The following is a 19,702-nucleotide window of genomic DNA, read 5'->3' as shown; positions in this document are numbered from 1 at the left end:
AAAAAAAAGACTGAATCATTAGTTATAAACTCGCAATTGCGAAAAAAGTCAGAATCGCAAGATATAAACTCGCAATTGCGAAAAGTCAGAATCGCAAGAAATAAATTCGCAATTGTGAGAAAAGTCAAAATCACAAGAAATAAACTCGCAATTGTGAGAAAAGTCAAAATCACAAGAAATAAACTTGTAATTGTGAGAAAAAAAAGACTGAATCATTAGTTATAAACTCGCAATTGCGAAAAAAGTCAGAATCGCAAGATATAAACTCGCAATTGCGAAAAGTCAGAATCGCAAGAAATAAATTCGCAATTGTGAGAAAAGTCAAAATCACAAGAAATAAACTTGTAATTGTGAGAAAAAAGTCAGTAGTTATAATCTTTCAGTTGTGAGAAAAAAGTCAGAATCGCAGGATATAAACAAAAAAAGTCAGAATTGCATTTCATAAATTGCAATTGCGAGAAAAATGTCAGAATCGCAAGATATAAACAGAAAAAGTCAGAATCGCAAGATATAAACAGAAAAAGTCAGAATCGCAAGATATAAACAGAAAAAGTCAGAATCGCAAGATATAAACAGAAAAAGTCAGAATCGCAAGATATAAACAGAAAAAGTCAGAATCGCAAGATATAAACAGAAAAAGTCAGAATCGCAAGAAATAAAACTCGCAATTGCGAGAGAGAAAAAACAGTTGTTAGTCATAAACCTGCAATTATAAAAGTCAAAATTATAAATTGCAGAAAAAATTTCAGATTTACAAAAAAAAAGAGTCAGAATTGTGAATCTGCAGTGTCTGAATGGCTACCATTACGGTAGAGTATAACTTGGCGGTTTGTATACGGTCATAAATAGGCTACTATTTACTAGTTAGTCTGTTTTAGCGCTGATTAATATTTCTGACCAGTAAACCTTGTTAAGATGGGAGTTAATTTCTGATTCTACTAAAACAACAACTTTATTATAAACAGCAACTCTGTTATTCAATAAATGTGAATGAAAAGTCACGTTCAGTGAGTGTGCAGATGTTGCTCTGATCAGATCCATGTAATCCTATTAAGGCCGTGAACAGATTCACTCTTCTCTGATCTGTCTCAGAATCTGTGGAGCTGAAAGCCGATGGCAAACGTTTATTTCCATTATGCTGCTGTCTGATTAATGTGATTAATGAGTTTGACCCATGTTTGAGGTTCTAGTAGTCTGTGTCATCATGGTTCATGACACTAGTTTACTCACTAACCCAGATGTCTGTAATTCACTCATTAAACGCATGACGACTGCAGGGATGTGTGCATCTGTCTGTCTGTCTCAGGTTAGATGTCAAAAACAATGTATTCACTTGAAATGTATTAGTGTCAAGAAAGATTATAATGCATTCCAGGGCAAATCTCAAGTCAGATCTATAAGTAACTATTTGGGTTTGAGTCAAATGTCCAAGTACAAATGATTTTAAGATTAAACCCACATTGAAAAATATTGTGTAAAAGTAATGAGTGTTTATCATTAAAGGTGACACTCAAATCTGATAACGGCATTCTTCATCCTGTTTGCACATTGATTACACAGAAAATACTTTTCTTGTCAAAGTTAATCGATGTCAACAATCATAATTTAATCAGATCGGTATCTGTATGCCAAAGTCCAGTACCCACTTAGCATTACATTAGAGGGGGGGAAAAACATGGTATTACCATGGTACTTTTTTTCTTTTTCTTTTACATTGAATCCTCATTACATTGGGAATGGTGCACAGTATTAATTTAATATTATTTTCTGCATTACTTTATTTGTATAATTCTTAATATAGCCTACATATTTTGTCGAAACACACGTGACTAAACTGATTTGTGTTTTTTTTTTTTTTTTTTTTTTGTGGTCGGCCTTCTACCGTTAAATACAGTTTACTCAAATTACGTGTTTGGTCTAAACAACTCTTCTTAAATTACCAGTAAAAGATCATACTCTCTGTCATATATATATATCCGCGGGATATGTGACAGGAGGCCACGCAGTAATGCAGTAACGGACTTGTGTGATCGCAGTTCACGGACCCGCCTGACGGAGAACAAATCCTACTACGAGGAAGGTGTTGCTCATGTATATTAATTAGTTGATGGTGACGTCGCGGCATTGCCTTCCAATGGTGAACGCCGTTGGTTAATGTATGCTGACGTTGCCTGGTAACCTTCCAATGCTAACGGTTTAACTTATGAATATTAAGGAGCAAGCCGTCAACATACCACCGTTAGTAATTTCGCACCCGGCCCACCACACACACACGTATATATACCGGGGGAAGACAAGATATTTTGACCTGGGGATGGGTAGCGGAATGCAGAGTTGTCGTTAACGAATCGAATTTACCGGACTAAACGCGGAGGAATGCTTTAAATTGGATTTTAAACCAACGCTAACCCGTAGGCTCGGTCCAGCCCGGTACTGGTCCGTCTTCCTGACCGTCGGTGGTGACTCACGGAGCTCGGGCCGTTCACGGAGCATTAGTGACCGGCGGTCGGATATATATCAACCGAAGGACCGACAGGATTTCAGCATGAAGTTCAAACCGAACCAGACGCGAACGTACGACCGGGAGGGATTCAAGCGGCGGGCGGCGTGCCTGTGCTTCAAGAACGAACGGGAGGATGAGGTACGGAGATATTATCTAAACCAGACATGATGCTCCGATGATAAATCCGTGTATCAACACGCACCGTGCCGTTCACCTGAGTCCCAGTCGGAATATATGACAACATACAGAGTATATATGTGTGTGTGTGTATACTGTATATGAGGGCTATAAATCAGGTGTCATGTGATGTCATCTAGTACAGGGGTTTTCGATCAAGGACCCCCGAATATGATCAACCTGGTTGACCCCATCCTAAAATATAAAAGGCATCCATCTTTATTAATATACACCCAATATTTACTCTGAAAAAATCTAAAAATAGTTTCTATCAAGCTATATATTTATTTATTTTCTACTCACTGTGGTTATGTACGTTACTGTTAAATGCATTATTTTTTGTATGTTTATTTATTTAATTTGAATCTAATTTTATTTATATTATTAATTTTAAAAAAAGTATTCGTTCATTTTAATATAATATATTATTAACTAACTTATATTTTTTTTAAGCACATTTTTATTTTGTTCACTGAGTTATTCTAATTTTGTCTACTGAGTTATCTTATTATGTAATATTTTTTAATTTTAGATTTCTTTTAAACTGTTTTTCTTTAGACTTTTCCACTCCTCTGATCCCTGATCTAGTACATCTGTGCGGTTTCATCTTAGATGGATGGATACATAAATTGATCAATTAATCACATCTAGATCTAACATAAAAGTTTGTGTTTATATAGTGTGTGTGTGTGTGTGTGTATACACATGTATATATGTTTAATATTTATGATTTTGATTTGATTATTCCCACTTGAAAATCACAGCACATCACACAAACAAATATTGCATTATGCCTGTTTACATTTGGAAGTGATCTGAGATCAGTTTGTCACACTGTCAGGTGTTCTCAGAAAGTGAAGTTTCTGCAGCATGCGTGTGTGTGTGTGTGTGTGTGTGACTGTTCAGATCACAGCACAGCGTAATCTCTAGAGCACATCTGGTTATTTAGCTCTCATCTGTAATCTCTGTCACACAACGCTGGACAGGCCAAAATCCCAGCGATCATAATTAGTCATGTAAACCTGTTTCAACTGCATTAGAAAACTGGAGTGAACCTTTTCTTTTCCATCCATCCATATCCTCGCTCCGGCCGTCACTATGACTTGTTACCCATGAATTAAAGGGATAGTTCACTTTAAAATTAAAATTCTGTCATCATTTACTCACCCTCAAGTTGTTTCAAACCTGTATTAATTTATTTATTCTGCTGAACACAAAGAAAGATATTTTGAAGAATGTCAGTAACCAAACAGTAGTCTGTACCCATTGACTTCCATAGTAGGAAAAAAAAATACTATGGAAGTCAATGGGTACAGACTACTGTTTGGTTACTGACATTCTTCAAAATATCTTTGTGTTCAGCAGAAGAAATAAAGTAATACAGGTTTGAAACAACTTGAGGGTGAGTAAATGATGACAGAATTTTAATTTTAAAGTGAACTATCCCTTTAAAGGCACTTTAGACTGTCGGTCACTGGGCTTCCGTAGTGCAGTTATGCAATAAAAGCACGTCAGACTGCAGCTCTGAGTTTCTGCATATTCAGGTTAGTACTTCCAAGAAAACCCTGTCATGAAAAGACATGCAGCTCTCTGGCATATGACACTTTAGAAGAATTACAATTTAAAAAAGCACATATTGATCCATTTCGGATGTTGTTCGGATCTCTATATAAGCCGAGGATAAAGGCATTGCTTTTTATGAGGGCAACACTGAAAAAAAAGTTGTTGTTTTTAGGATTTACTTTGAAACATTCAGAAATTGCTAGTACATTTTATAAATAAGAAGCACATTGACTTAAACATGAAATTTTGAATTAGAAAGACTGAAATACTCTAATAATCTTTATACTTTGAAAAATAATGTTGTACAGTGCAGTTTTTGTGTTAAATGTGCGATGCATATATAGTAAAACACAAATGCATGCAGTAAAAGGTTTTAATTATCTTGTAGGTGACCAGTAAAGTCTTGAGTGCATCTTGTAAATAATTAATGGCACCATAAACCTGCAGAGTGTTAGTTTTGTGTCAGAGGTTTCTCTCGTTCCTTGTATCCAAGTGACCGGACAGAAGAATCTGAGTTGTTGTGTGGGATTGCTGGAGTAAATCTGGGGTTTCTGCGCATCTCACCCGCTGATCTCAGACCAGCTCCACACACACATTCCTGGCACAGCGTGCCAACTCCAGGCTGATCCGCAGTCAGTGTGTGTGTGTGTGTGAGCGAGGGGAACTCGTCTGAAATGGCTGCCCTTTGTGTCGGGGTGAAAGCGGGCGAGAGGAGGGCAGAGGATCAGGAGCGCTCCAGTCAAACCCCCTCCCGCTCCGCTCACTTCATACACTCGCAACGGCAAGAGTGTGTTAGGAGAATTCAAAGGGGTGGTCCTTTTCACAAGATGTAAAATAAGTCTCTGATGTCCCCAGTGTGTGTGTGTGAAGTTTTAGCTCAAAACACCCCACAGATATTTTTATATAGCATGTTAAAGTTGTCTCTTTTTGAGGGTGAGCGAAAACGCACCGTTTTTGTGTCTGGGGCGGAGCTTCAATAATTTCAAAAACTTTTAGCCTTTTATGTTCAAAGCGAAGTCAGAAAGATGGAGAGACTCAAGAAGAAGTGACAACATTTCTGAATGGTTAGTTGGTGAATTTATGTAGCTTATGTGTAGTTATCTTCTAGTCATTGATTAGCATATTCTGTCTTGATAATCTATAAATCGCGTTCAGGGGGCGGGGTTTTTGTAAATTCTAGGGTTCATGATGTCACTAACCCGGGAGGAATGTCGTGTAGTTCCTTCCAGCCGTTTGTTGTAGTCCTTAAAAAACGATTTCTTTAAAAGCAAATATCTCCCTTTGCTCTGAACTTTGAGCGTTGTAACTTTGCAGATGTTGTTTATGTTCAAACAGCAACATCACACACTAACTACAGTTAGAAAAGTGAAATCATATTCAACCTCCCCTTTAAACAGTGGTTTGTCTATAGTACAAATGCTTCTCCCAGAATGCCTGTTAGCTACAGGTGACTAAGGACAAATGCCACTGCGTTACATAATTTAGCATCATGCGCCGCTGTTTATGATTAAATACAGCCCTGCTTTCCTCTGAGTTACTGTAAACATACAGCAGATTTCAAATAACTCTGACATGCTACTGATAAAATAGTCACATGATTACTTTACACACTCAGGAAGTGTTTCAACCTTTTATTAAGTGATGATATTGATAAGTTTTTTTTTTTTTTTTTGGGGGGGGGGGGGGGGGGGCTATTTCAGGGTTATTATAATCCATTAAACTAAAACCATAAGAAACACTGGTAACACTTTTCATTAGTTATCATTAGTTAACTACTTTCATGATTCTACAGCATTTATTTATCTTCGTTCATGTTTATTTAAGTATTTACTAATACATTATGTGTAAATGTTATAAAACTAATACATTTAGTTTAGACTATTTATTTTATTAACTAACATTAGCATAACAAAGATGAATAAATACTGTAACAAGTGTACTGCTCATTGTTAGTTTATGTTAGTTAATACAGTAAACTAAGGTTAACAAATGAGACCTTGTAACTTAAAAATTATATATATATATTTATATTTTTTCAGCTAGTTGCAAAAGACATTTCTCATTTTAATTTAGTTTAACTTGATGTACTAAAATAAAAATGAACAAGTTTTATATATAGGCTATAACTTGTTCATTTTTATTTCAGTTTTAGCTATTTTAGTACATCAAGTTAAACTAAATTAAAATGAGAAATGTATCTCTCTCTCTCTCTCTCTATATATATAGAGAGAGAGAGAGAGAGAGAGAGAGAGAGAGAGAGAGAGAGAGAGAGAGAGAGAGAGAGAGAGAGAGAGAGAGAGAGAGAAAAAAAATACTCTAACAAAATTACAAAAACTTTACCTAAAATCACAATGAAAATGGAAAATCTAAAAATAAAACTGATTCATAAATATGAATAATAGTATTTCAGTGATGTGGTGTGGTGTGGTGTGGTCTATTTGTGGTGTGGTCGGGTCAATAAGGGCTGAAGATCACATCAGATTCCCACTATTGTGTCCTCAAACGGGACTCTTGACCCCAGACTGCTCCGGGGTTTGTCCTTGTAATAAGGTCATGGCGCTCGGCTGAAAGTCCCTAAAGCGCCTGTGATCTCCACCGGCTCCGGGACGATGTGGGAATGTAATCCTATTCATCCCGATATGACTGACGATAGTTCTGCTGCGGTGCTTTTACATGCAGAAACCAGCCGTGTCTGTTGTGCTTGTGCATTAAACTCCTAATCAATACGACACAGCTGGAAATAAGTGTGATTCAATTAGACACCTGATGATTCATGTTCTGCACACACTTACTTATCATTACAAACGTCATTAATGCGTCATGGAGAACCTCTTAATAATGACATTCACAGTACATTTTACTACAGTCATAAAAAATGGATTTTGTCCATCAGGAATTGATGGATCATAACAAGTAGTCATGGAGCCTTTTCACTTTTCTATGCGTGTCCACAGTTAACATCACGATATTTATTAATAAAACCAATTTCTAACACTATACTTTGTGTTATATTAGGCATTAAATTACACAAAATGAGTTGTGTTTCTATTATTTGACATCTTTCTCTCTTCTGACCAACATAATCATTCCCTCTATTTTCCTCTTTTAAAGAAAGTGGTAAATGCTGTGATTTGTGTTGTCAAGGTGAATAATGTGAAAAAACTCCCAATGATATATAATTTAAATAGTGAATAATTTACCCAGCAGCAGCACGGCACTGTTTGTTTCACTACCTTTAATTTATTCTGATTGCTTTTTGTAAAAAGAAGAGAACAGTAATTACAATCACCTTTGAGGATCAGAAAAAACATTACAGTAATGAGAATTTGAAAATGTACTTATTTGTCATAGAAATAATGCCATTATGCACTTATAACGAGGTTTTATGCATAATATGCAACATATAATCTAATCTTACACAGCCGTCTAGTTTGACTTGTTTATTTATTTGGTAAACCACCATGGAGTGAGTCAAAGAAACCCCTGTCAGCGATGATATGCCTGTGTGTCTGCACATTATCCTGGTTTTATTCGTGGTGTTTTGGGGTCAAAGGTGATATGGACATGTTTTCAGCAGGGTGGAATTATGGGACTGTAAATTACAGGTTGTGGTTGAGTTATTCTCAAACCTGTTTGTACAAGAGAAGAGGTTTCTTTGTCATCCACTTTTCCTAAACTGTATGGTATTGTACTTCATCATCACAGTAACAGGAATACACAGGTCGTGGTTGTTTTGTTGAGTGTGTGTGTGTGTGTGTGTGTGTGTGTGTGTGTGTGTGAGAACAAGCTCTTCTGTAGCTTAAGCTGATGGTCATGTGTGACGGACCCTGGGAAACCAGAACTGGACTAACATGTTTCAAGAAAACAGCAACGCAAACAGAGGAACTCTGAACACACAACCTTAAGATGCCACGTATGAAATCAATTTTGCATTTAAAAGACGTTTAAACACACTCCTGGCGTCTCGGCTAAAACAAGGCAAAATTTGGGCTGTCAGTGAAAATGTAATAGACGTCTAACCATATCCCAAGAATAGACTAGTCATCAATTAGATAAAGAAATTAAATGAGTGAAGAAATGAAACCAAACACCTTGTTATCACTGTTGACTTTGCTTACATGATGGAATATCATACATCTCGCAAGTTATGTTGGCAAAAACGGCATGTACCGTAACCAAATTCAAGGTTATTTTGGACTATATCGGGTCTATAGTTAACACAGACGGGGAAATGACGGCTATTGCTTGCTGGGTTTCCTTTGTGGTTTCTGTGACACAAACTCCAGCCTTGAATCTGATGGAGACCTTTAAGAAAGCAGACCGTGTAAAAAATAACCCCAGACAACAAGTGTCATGAACTTGTCAGACGCATGTGATGATGTCACTGTGCCACCACCACCATCAATCCCACAATCCTCTTAGTGCAGAAGACACCTGAGGGCCAATCAGAGAGCAAGATTGCAGTTCTGCTGCGTCCATCTGTCAAAAGTCACTCACTCCAGGGTTATTATCGTTAACTAAAACTATTAAAACCCCTTTTTTGATTATTATATTATTCAAAATGGATACCGTTTATTAATTATTTTAAATATACAGCAATAATTGAACCCAAACCCCCACTTTAAAAATAGATAAAATATTTATACATTTTTTCCACACCATTATTTGTGTTAATCTATAGGTTAGAATGTTATTGTATCGGCAAATAAAAGTGTAGGCTACAATTTGGAAAACATAATTTAATTTATGTTAATTAAAATAAAGCTGAAATAAAATATGAAAAGCTAAATGTTGTCCTTGTTAAAGGTGCTCTAAGCGATCTCGGTTGGCGTAACCTCTTGTTGATGTTTGAATTATTATCAAACAAAACGGAGGCTAGCTAGACCCTCCCTCCTCCTCATCCACACAATAACCCCCCAAACCCCACCCCACATCATTCTTGTTGGTTATTGGCTGGAACAGTTTGTTATGTTTCGTGCTGCGGGTTGCTCTGTTTATTGCTCAGTTTGTTTGTGGAGCTTGGGCTCTCTGCAGAGACCGCGTGTTTTTACAGTGTGTTCAGGGGATAGGCAGCTAGCGGATAGTGAGGAGATGTTTGCGGTATGTGAAAAAAAAATGTTTTGGCCTAAAAAACGTGCGAGATCGCTTAGAGCACCTTTAAGTTTGAAGCACAAAAATTACTACTTGGACATAAATAAAAACTGAAATTGTCATATATAGGCTATATATGAAAGAACAAAACTAATCAAATTGACAAAAGCACATCATTTATTTGAACTGAAATAAAAATGAAACGTGAAAATATAAAAATTAAAAGCTAATTCAAAGCATTAATAAAAACTCTATTAAAAACAGTATATAAATAAAACTACAATAACAATATTGATATTGACAACACTCATATTAATAAATACATATATCCAAATTGTGCAGACACAAACAAGCACAGCAAACCTTTTATTTTTTATTTTCACATTTCACAATTATCACATTTTAATCAGAAAAACCACACTTTGACAATTGTGTATTATTGTGCAGCTCTAACATCAGTTGTCTGGGCCTGACCCTGTTCTGTTCTGTTCCCGCAGGTGTTGCTGGTCAGCAGCAGCAGAAACCCGGATCAGTGGATCGTTCCCGGAGGAGGAATGGAGCCGGAGGAGGAGCCCTGTGGAGCTGCGGTTCGGGAGGTCTTTGAGGAGGTGCGACTACACATCATTATCACTTCACATCTACATTTACTCATTTAGCAGACGCTGTTTTGATTGATGTTCATATTCAGTGAGGTGAAGAGTTTGATGATATTCGCCAGAATCTCACGGCTAGATGAAGGATTGTTGTGGATTTGATCCTATCTCTCTCCCTCAGGCTGGTGTGAAGGGTAAATTGGGACGTTTGCTCGGCGTGTTTGAGGTACGGCTCTTCTGATTGGACGGTTTAGACTCCTGAATTGATGTATCATGAGATGATGTGATTACAGTCCCTCATGCTGATATAGTTTATTTTTCAACAACAGCAGAACCAGGACCGGAAACACCGGACGTACGTGTATGTGCTGACGGTCACGGAGACGCTGGAGGACTGGGAGGACTCCGTCAATATTGGTGTGTGTGTGTGTGTGTGTGTGTGTGTGTGTGTGTGTGTGTGTGTGTGTGTGTGTGTGTGTGTGTGTGTGTGTGTGTGTGTGTGTGTGTGTGTGTGTGTGTGTGTGTGTGTGTGTGTGTGTGTGTGTGTGTGTGTGTGTGTGTGTGTGTGTGTGTGTGTGTGTGTGTTCATTTACCCCTCATATTCTCATTATTGTATTTTAATTATCTCTCATTCTCATGACTGCTTTATTTTATTATTTTATTTTTTTACTTAATCTCTCAAATTCCCATGATTATTTTATTTTATTGTATAACATTGAATTGTATTATTTTATATAATTTAATTAACCTCTAAAATTCTATTTTATTTGATTGTATTTTAATATTTTATTTGATCAATCAGTCAAATTCTCAACACTGTTTTATTTATTTGTATTGTATTTTATTATTCAATTTAATTGAACTAATCCCTCAAATTCTCATGCCTGAGTGTTGTATTTTATTTTACAGTTTAATTTCATTTAATTCAAACACTAATGCATAATGATGATCTATGTTTAAAGAATGATTTAAGAACAATCCAAACGGACACAAGGTCATGGTTTTCTTCAGGACGATTTAACACAAATGTCACGATTTTCAGAATCCTGCGTAAAAGTCAAAGTCTTTACAGAGTAAAAGTACTTTAAAAGTCAAAGTCTTTTCAAAGACTTTCTGTAAATGTCTAGTTTTAATAGCAAAAATTCCACCTTAAAAAACACCTTAAAAACCGTACCACCTTTAGAGCGTTGGACCTCACCACACATTTGTAATTGTATCATACTAATATTTGCCAGATTTGCCGTTGTATTGTGCTAACGCTAGAGTGTTTGTCCCGTAGGCCGTAAGCGGGAGTGGTTCCCCGTCGATGAGGCCATCAAGGTCCTGCAGGGCCACAAACCGGTTCACGCCGAGTACCTGAGACGCCTTCGCATCAGTCGCCCGTCCACCAACAACGGCAACCTCCTCCTCCCACAAACATCCCCCAGCAGCCTCACACCACTGTTCAGCGCTCCGGCATCAGCCGCACGCAGATAGGACACGCACACACACACACACACACCAGCACACCTGTCTACACCAAACCACCACTCCCCGGAGACACAGCGCCTCTCAGAAACCTTTGGGACGTTCTTTAGAGGGACAAACCAAAGTCGTTACTGAGGCTGTGTGGGATTTTTAGTGAAGAATGCCTTAATTTTTTTTTTTTTAGTTGGTTTTTTGGAAACGAATTGTTTTACTTCATTATTGACCAGCTTCACAAACCAGTTACATGGAAGTGCACTTCCATTTTCCCCTCCAGAGCTCGGCATTCTTGGATTGTGATGTAGGGAATGTCCGTTTGATTCGATGCGGCTTCAGCGCTTGACCTCTCCCTCTGTTAGCGCCGTCACGACCCTTTAAAACGAGCCCTTTAAACGCCCCGTCACTGCTGCTCCGCACCGGAGAACCGCATCTCCGAACGCATCCGGTCGGTGAGATTCTGGGGTTATTAGATCTGAGCAAGATGGTCGTAATCTGGGCACAGTTACTCATTTTATGCTTTGATTTAAAAAAAAAAGAAAAAGAAAAGAAAAAGTTTGTAAATATACTAAAAGACTGAAAATGACAAATAATGTATCATGGTTTTTAACTAAAATGCAAATGTATTCATCTTTTCTGCTCTTAACTATTTCTATAAGGTCTTTCTTTAGGTGACTTTGAAAAAAAAAAAACCTGAACTGTGAATTTTGTGGAAAGAAAGAAATGTTAATGGGTGAATCTCACGCACACGGGTCATATTTCACTACAAAATAATACAAAATCGAATTACTTAAAGGGAAAGGAAGCCTATTTTTATGACCATTAGAATTCTCATGACACATTTTCTTCTCTCAAACAAAACTAATCTTATTATTATTATTGCTATAGTGCAAAATAAAGTTATATTATTTAAAATATATAGTATTTATACATTATTTGTTGTGCATGCTTATTTCATTTTAAAAAGTTGTATTACAGTTTTCGTTTACAGTAATAAGAATCTAACAAGAATCCATTAAATATGGGAACTAAGATCACAGTATAATAAAAAATGGTCATTTAAGTAGGATTCATTTCCTTTGTTATATATATATATATATAACATTATATGAATATATATATATTTGTGTTAATTTCTTTTATTGTCTTTATTTTCTTTCTTTTTTTGGATAAAAAGTGACCTGTAAATGTTTTGTGAGATGAATTTTTGGCGCCTGCAAAGCCTTGAATATCTGCGAGATCTGAGGATTGGGTGCCTTTCTCCTCCTTTAGAACTTTAACAATATATTGTACTGTCATTGTTTTGTTTTTTCAAACACTGATAAACATTTGTTGATGGATGCTGCTCTGAATGGATGTTCCTGTTGTGATTGCGTGAGTGGGCTGATCTCAGATCAGAGTGAGGTCTTCTCTGCTATAATCTCACACACTAACATGCACTCTCTCTCTCTCACACTCGCATACACACACACACACACACTAACATGCACTGTCTCTCTCACACACTCGCATACACGCACTCGCATACACACACACACACACACACACACACACACACACTAACATGCACTGTCTCTCTCACACACTCGCATACACACACACACACACACACACACACACACACACACACACACACACACACACTCGCATACACACACTAACACATACTCTCTCTCACATTAACACTTACATTCTCTCACACACACACACTCGCATACACACACTAACACATACACATTCTCTCTCTCACACACACACACACTCGCATACACACACTAACACATACACTCTCTAACGCTCACACACATACACACACACACACACACACACACACACTAACACTTACACTCTCTCTCACACACACACACTCGCATACACACACTAACACATGCACACTCTCTCTCACACACACACACACTCGCATAGACACACTAACACATACACTCTCACATGCCCACACTCACACACACACAGACACACTAACACATACACACTCTCTCTCTCACATACACACTCTCTCTTTCACACACACTAACACTTACACTCTCTCTCTCTCACACACACACACACACACACTCGCATACACACACTAACACATAGACTCTCTCTCTCACACACACACACACACTCGAATACACACACTAACACATACACTCTCTCTCTCACACACACACACACACACACACTCGAATACACACACTAACACATACACTCTCTCTCTCACACACACACACACACACACACACTCGAATACACACACTAACACATACACTCTCTCTCTCACACACACAGAACACATCACACATCAGTCCTGCTCATGTTTAGGTTTAGGTTCTGTGTGTGTGTGTGTGTGTGTGTGTGTGTGTGTGTGTGTGTGTGTGTGTGTGTGTGTGTGTGTGTGTGTGTGTGTGTGTGTGTGTGTGTGTGTGTGTGTGTGTGTGTGTGTGTGTGTGTGTGTGTGTGTGTGTGTGTGTGTGTGTGTGTGTGTGTGTGTGTGTGTGTGTGTGTGTGTGTGTTGCGTATGTGTTTTGATATGTGATGAAGAACAGGTTGGTGCCGTTCTGTCATTTGCGTCGAGCGACTGTACAAATTACACTTGTCTTTAGATTACACTGAGATGTGAAGTGTCAAAGGCAAAACTAACTAACTAAAAAAAAAAACTAACTAAATGTACATTTCCTAAAACATATGGACTACGTCTTTTAGTAAAACTATAAAACAGGAGTGTTATGAAGTTATTTGCCACAGAAAATGTACAGTCTAATATTCTGGGTATTCACAATGAATTTGTGAGCTGTAAACTGCATAAGGCCTGAAGAGTGTTTAGGGAGATTTACAAGGTTTGACAACTGTCTCTAACCTGTTCTGAGATGCCAACGGGTCCACAGTTTCTGAACGTTTACTGTAATCTGATGTACAGATGTTCATAATGGATATTTTTATTTGTCAATAAAGATTGTATCACATTACAAGGAAGAAATGTGAATTGCTTGGATTGTCAGAAATTAATTGTGTGTTAAATCTAGTGCTAATTCTAATTTATCTGCCATCTTTAAACCTTATAATATATATATATATATATATATATATATATATATATATATATATATATACACACACACACATATATATAAATATGCATATATACGTATATACAGTAGTCAACATTTGAAGTGGATCAAAAAAGGTCATTTAAAAGTTGTTTTAAGACAAGAACGGGTATTGTTCAAAATTCATGTCTAACTTTGATGAAAGGTTTCGATCCACTTCAAATGTTGACTACTGTATTCTGAATATATTATAATAATTACCAGCAAAATACCGTCGTTTGACTTTGACTTGTTGTTACTATACACTAAACCTGTGGTGTCAAATTATCCGGGCACTCTCGTTACAAAATAAGTTTATTCTGCTTCTTACATTGTTTGAAAGACAAATTAATGTATTAAGGTTTTACAGTAATAATGTTAACTGGTGTATTGGCGGGAACTTTGGTTAGCATGGTTAATTCCTCTAACTATCTGTGGAAGCGGAACCAAATGTCAGCGTCGCCCCGCTGCGCGTCGGAAGACTGTGAGTGTAACGCAGTTTCCCAGCAGACAGCTGTGCGCGGCCCATGTGGATCTGAGACCCGGGCTAAACAGCAGCGTAAGAATATCAGCATCAAGCCTCTCGTTTCTGCGAATGCGAGCTCTTCTGTGTCGTCTGTGTGTCTGAGCTAATGAAGATGCTGAAGGAGGCGTTAGACGGGCAGCTTACAGAGCTTTATAACGCCGTCGCCGGTAAGACACACTGAGTGTGTGAATCTGCAGCATCACACACACACACACACACACACACACTCATCTGGACACATTTTTATAAGAGTGTTTAGTTGATTCGCAGATGATGTGTTTAGATCGTATTGCGCTGTTTTGTCACTGCGATGAATCCGTTAGACCTCAGATTAATTATACGGTTTTTCTGTCACCAAACTTTCTTTATGCTTCTTGCTTTTTATTTTTATTTAGAGCAGTTTTGTTATAGCGTTTGTCAAACATTCCCAAAATGTATAGAAAACAAAAAAGCTTGGAAAATCCAACGTATATAATTTAGAGGATACGCAGATGTATTTAATGAGATGCAAGATAGTATTTAATAAGTAGATACTGAGGAATGCTAAATAATAATGACTGAACGTGTGTGTGTGCATGTACATGTACACACACACATATATATATATTATACACACACACATATATATATATATATATATATATATATTAAACACAGACACACACACACACACATCACACACACACACATATATATATATATATATATATATACATATACACGCACACATATATATATATATATACACACACACACACATATATACACACGCATATATATATATATACACACACACATATATATATATATACACACACACGCATATATATACACACACACGCATATATATACACACACACGCATATATATACACACACACACATATATATATATATATACACACACACACATATATATATATACACACACACACACACATATATATATATATACAAACACACACATATATATACACACACACACGCATATATACACACACACACACACACATATATATATATATACACACACACACGTATATGTATATATATATCACACACACACGTGTGTATGTATTAAAAATACAATTTTAAAATTGTATATTATAAATTTTAGTGTGGCAAAGTTGTAATTGTTCTGTATTTTGTGCTGTTCTTTGGATAATATAATAAAATGAAATTCAAAATAAACGAGCGCCTGTGGAACAGTGACTGGACGAGGAGTTTATGAGTGTTGTGTCGCCGCAGCCTCGGTGCAGGTGCAGGTCGAGCCCGTCGGGCGCTGGTTCGAGGCGTTTCTGAAGCGCAGGAGTAGAAATGTGTCGGCTTCATTTCAAGAGCTGGAGGAAGAGGAGGAGCTTTCTGAGGAAGAGGAGGATGAGGAGCTTCAGCTGGAGGAGTATCCAATGCTAAAGACACTGGACCCCAAAGACTGGAAGGTGTGTGTGTGTGTGTGTGTGTGTGTGTGTGTGTGTGTGTGTGTGTGTGTGTGTGTGTGTGTGTCTCTGTGTGTGTGTCTCTGTGTGTGTGTCTCTGTGTGTGTGTCTCTGTGTGTGTGTGTGTGTGTGTGTGTGTGTGTGTGTGTGTGTGTGTGTGTGTGAACTGGATGCATTGACACGCTTCTCTCGATGTTACAGAACCAGGATCACTACGCTGTTTTAGGGCTACGACTCGTCAGGTATAAAGCGACCCAGAAACAGATCAAAGCTGCTCGTAAGTGTTTGTTTTTCCTGTCCTCTCGACTGTACTAAAGAATACGCGGGATGTTTAGCGGTAACATGCTGTTGTCGTGCTCAGATAAAGCCATGGTCCTCAAACATCACCCGGACAAGAGGAAAGCAGCCGGAGAGCAGATCGTGGAGGGGGATAATGATTACTTCACTTGCATAACAAAAGGTTTGACTTCAGTGCTTTATTATAAGTGAAATTAATGCTGAAAATGATTATAGGACCTGTTATGCTCTTTTACAAAGTCCCGATGTTGTCGTTTCTCCACTAGAACAGGTTTTCCTGCTTGAATGTTGATTATTCTCCTCATTCTCCATTGTTGCGGCTCCTCTCTTCCCAGTCTGTCAGTAACGCTCTGTTTACTTCCTGTCTCTATGAAGCCCCGCCTTCTGAAAAGCACACTGTGCTCTGATTAATCGGTTGGATCAGTGTGTTGTGATTGGTCGAGCGCTACGAGTGTGTTTGGGAAATGTACCGACCCTTACCATAACCGCCAGTTTAAAGGAACACAACTTTTTTGGAAATAGGCTCATTTAAACAGTTTTACCGTTCTCGAATCCACTCAGCCGATCTCCGGGTCTGGCGCTAGCACTTTTAGCATAGCTTAGCATTGATCATTGAATCTGATTAGACCGTTAGCATCTTTCTCAAAAAAATGACCAAAGAGTTTTAATATTTTTCCTATTTAAAACTTGACTCTTCTGTAGTTATCGTCGTGTACTAAGACCGACAGAAAATGAAAAGTTGTGATTTCTAGACCAATATGACTAGGAACTATTCTCTCATTCCTGCGTAATAATCCAGGAACTGCCGTACAGCAGCGCAATGATATTACACACTTAGTGCCGGTCACGCTGGAAGTTACTGAGCTGGGGACTATTTTCAGCGCTGTGTAATATCATTGCGCTGCTGTACGGCGGCAGTGCCTGGATTATTACGCAGGAATGAGAGGATAGTTCCTAGTCATATTGGTCACTAATCAAATCACAACTTTTTATTTTCTGTCGGTCTTAGTACACGACGTAACTACAGAAGAGTCAAGTTTTAAATAGGAAAAATATCGAAACTCTTTGGTCATTTTTTTGAGAGAGATGCTAACGGTCTAATCAGATTCAATGATCTATGCTAAGCTAAGCTAAAAGTGCTAGCGCCAGACCCGGAGATCGGCTGAGTGGATTCGAGAACGGTAAAACTGTTTAACTCTCGGGGAGCTGGAAAATGAGCTTATTTCCAAAAAAAGTGTAGTGTTCCTTTAAACATATTACTAACTAACTCAACCAGGCCCCGCCCCTTTATTCTGCGTATTAATTATTATAATGAGGAATATTGTGACGTTCGTTCCCGGAAGAAACTCGAGACTACAATGGAGGCGTTTCAGGAGTTCAGAAACTCTGATACAGAGAATAACTCTCTTTAATGCTCAAACACAACATTACACACTAAAGACAGACGAACATGTGGAGAAGCGGAGTAGGATCTCTTTAATATCGTTCATATGCTCTCGTATGATGCTTTCTGAATGATGATGATGTTTGTTTGCAGCAATAGAGATCCTGTCGGATCCTGTGAAGCGCCGAGCGTTTGACAGCGTGGATCCAACATTTGATAACGCGGTTCCTTCCAAGGCAGAAGGCAAAGAGAAGTTTTTTGTGGTGTTTGCGCCGGTGTTTGAGAGGAACGCAAGGTAAAAAACAACTATGAGTGATTCATCATGACACATTCAGTGCCCAGATCTCACACCGCCGTGTTTTTCAATCAGGTGGTCTCTTAAAAAACACAGCCCGAGTCTGGGAAACATGGAAGCGTCTTTCGAAGACGTGGATAATTTCTATTCCTTTTGGTATGTGAGTTTAACCAATAGATTTTGAGCCAGAATTATGTTTAATTCATGCCTGAGTTATGAAAAATAATACCTTTTCCTTTCATTTCTGAAGGTACAACTTTGACTCGTGGAGGGAATTTTCATATCTAGACGAGGAGGAAAAGGAAAAAGCTGAATGGTAAATGATTTTGTCATTATATGCTATTGGTTAGATTGTGACTGCACAGGGTTATTATTAGAGGTTGGGGAAAATATATTCACATAGGGATGGGCGATATGGCCTAAAATCCATATTGCGATATACATTGCAGCCTCTTGCGATAACGATATATATCACGATATATAAATTATAATAAAACCATTTCAGAACAGGTTAAACAGACCCTAAGGAAAGCCAAACAATTTTTTAAAGAAAGAAAGAAACGGTGTATGTAGTTTTGAGAACATTTATTGTGCAAAACTGTAATTATACAACATAATGTTGCAGATAAATAAAATGCAAGTACACTAGCCGCAGAGACTTTGTTTAAATATTAATGTTTGTTTAAAGAAACTAATGTTTAAATATTATGGCTAGCAGCTTATAAAAACCCCAAATTCAAAATTAGAATATTGTGAAAAGGTTTTCATAAGCTGTAAGCCATAATCATCAAAATTATAACAAATAAAGCCTTGTAATATCTCACTTTGCATGTAATGAGTCTATATAATATATTAGTTTCACCTTTTACTTTTGCATGATATTCTAATTTTTCGAGTTTCACCTGTTATACGTCAACTAAAGAATATGCTTCAGGTATAAAAGTTTGTTTACAGTAGTGCCATGCCATAGACCGTAACAAGTGCAGAACAGTGCAGAAGGCGCTCCAAATGTAGTTTGGCTATTTTTTTTAAAGGACACAAAAGATGCAAAGAGCAGAAAAACGGATGTCTTCTCAGTTGTAAAGCAACACAACAACGAATCTTAAAACCGGGCACACACAGAGATGTTGTGTTTACACCACTATTTTGTGAATACGCGCTGGTGTTCAGTGACATGTTTCGTTTTGAGGTGGTAGAACAGATTAGTCGTGTGTGTTACCCCGAACTGTTGCCCCACGCACTCTGTATAGTTTGCTCGTCGGACGGCTTGAATCCGAACCAAGTCCAA

General features: G+C 37.7%; 2 protein-coding genes across 3 annotated transcripts in view; both read left to right on the top strand.

Annotated features, from left to right (window-relative positions):
• Positions 1-1,994: 1,994 nt before the first annotated feature.
• On the top strand, positions 1,995-12,241 carry nudt4b (nudix (nucleoside diphosphate linked moiety X)-type motif 4b). Of its 2 annotated transcripts, none has more exons than XM_079622234.1 (5): positions 1,995-2,641; positions 9,832-9,942; positions 10,109-10,153; positions 10,257-10,344; positions 11,207-12,241. In XM_079622234.1, exons 1-5 carry the CDS (start codon positions 2,546-2,548, stop codon positions 11,401-11,403), a joined length of 537 nt encoding a protein of 178 aa, XP_079478360.1. In that variant the 5' UTR covers positions 1,995-2,545; the 3' UTR covers positions 11,404-12,241. The 2 variants fall into 2 exon arrangements, with proteins under 2 accessions (XP_079478360.1, XP_079478361.1); XM_079622235.1 differs by having other exon boundaries at positions 2,222-2,641; positions 10,260-10,344; positions 11,207-11,916.
• A 2,620-nt stretch (positions 12,242-14,861) lies between these two features.
• The window catches only part of dnajc2 (DnaJ (Hsp40) homolog, subfamily C, member 2), an 11,154-nt gene continuing 6,313 nt past the window's right edge, over positions 14,862-19,702 (top strand). Inside the window, exons 1-7 of the mRNA XM_079623158.1 lie at positions 14,862-15,170; positions 16,251-16,441; positions 16,640-16,715; positions 16,800-16,898; positions 18,273-18,414; positions 18,490-18,570; positions 18,665-18,730. Of these exons, the coding sequence (XP_079479284.1) occupies positions 15,110-15,170; positions 16,251-16,441; positions 16,640-16,715; positions 16,800-16,898; positions 18,273-18,414; positions 18,490-18,570; positions 18,665-18,730 (716 nt within the window). The 5' untranslated portion in view covers positions 14,862-15,109. The remainder of the gene's footprint in view (positions 15,171-16,250; positions 16,442-16,639; positions 16,716-16,799; positions 16,899-18,272; positions 18,415-18,489; positions 18,571-18,664; positions 18,731-19,702) is intronic.

This window comes from Phoxinus phoxinus, assembly GCF_949152265.1.
Source record: "Phoxinus phoxinus genome assembly, chromosome: 9".
NCBI lineage: Eukaryota > Metazoa > Chordata > Actinopteri > Cypriniformes > Leuciscidae > Phoxinus > Phoxinus phoxinus.
This window is presented reverse-complemented; position numbering and strand designations above follow the sequence as displayed.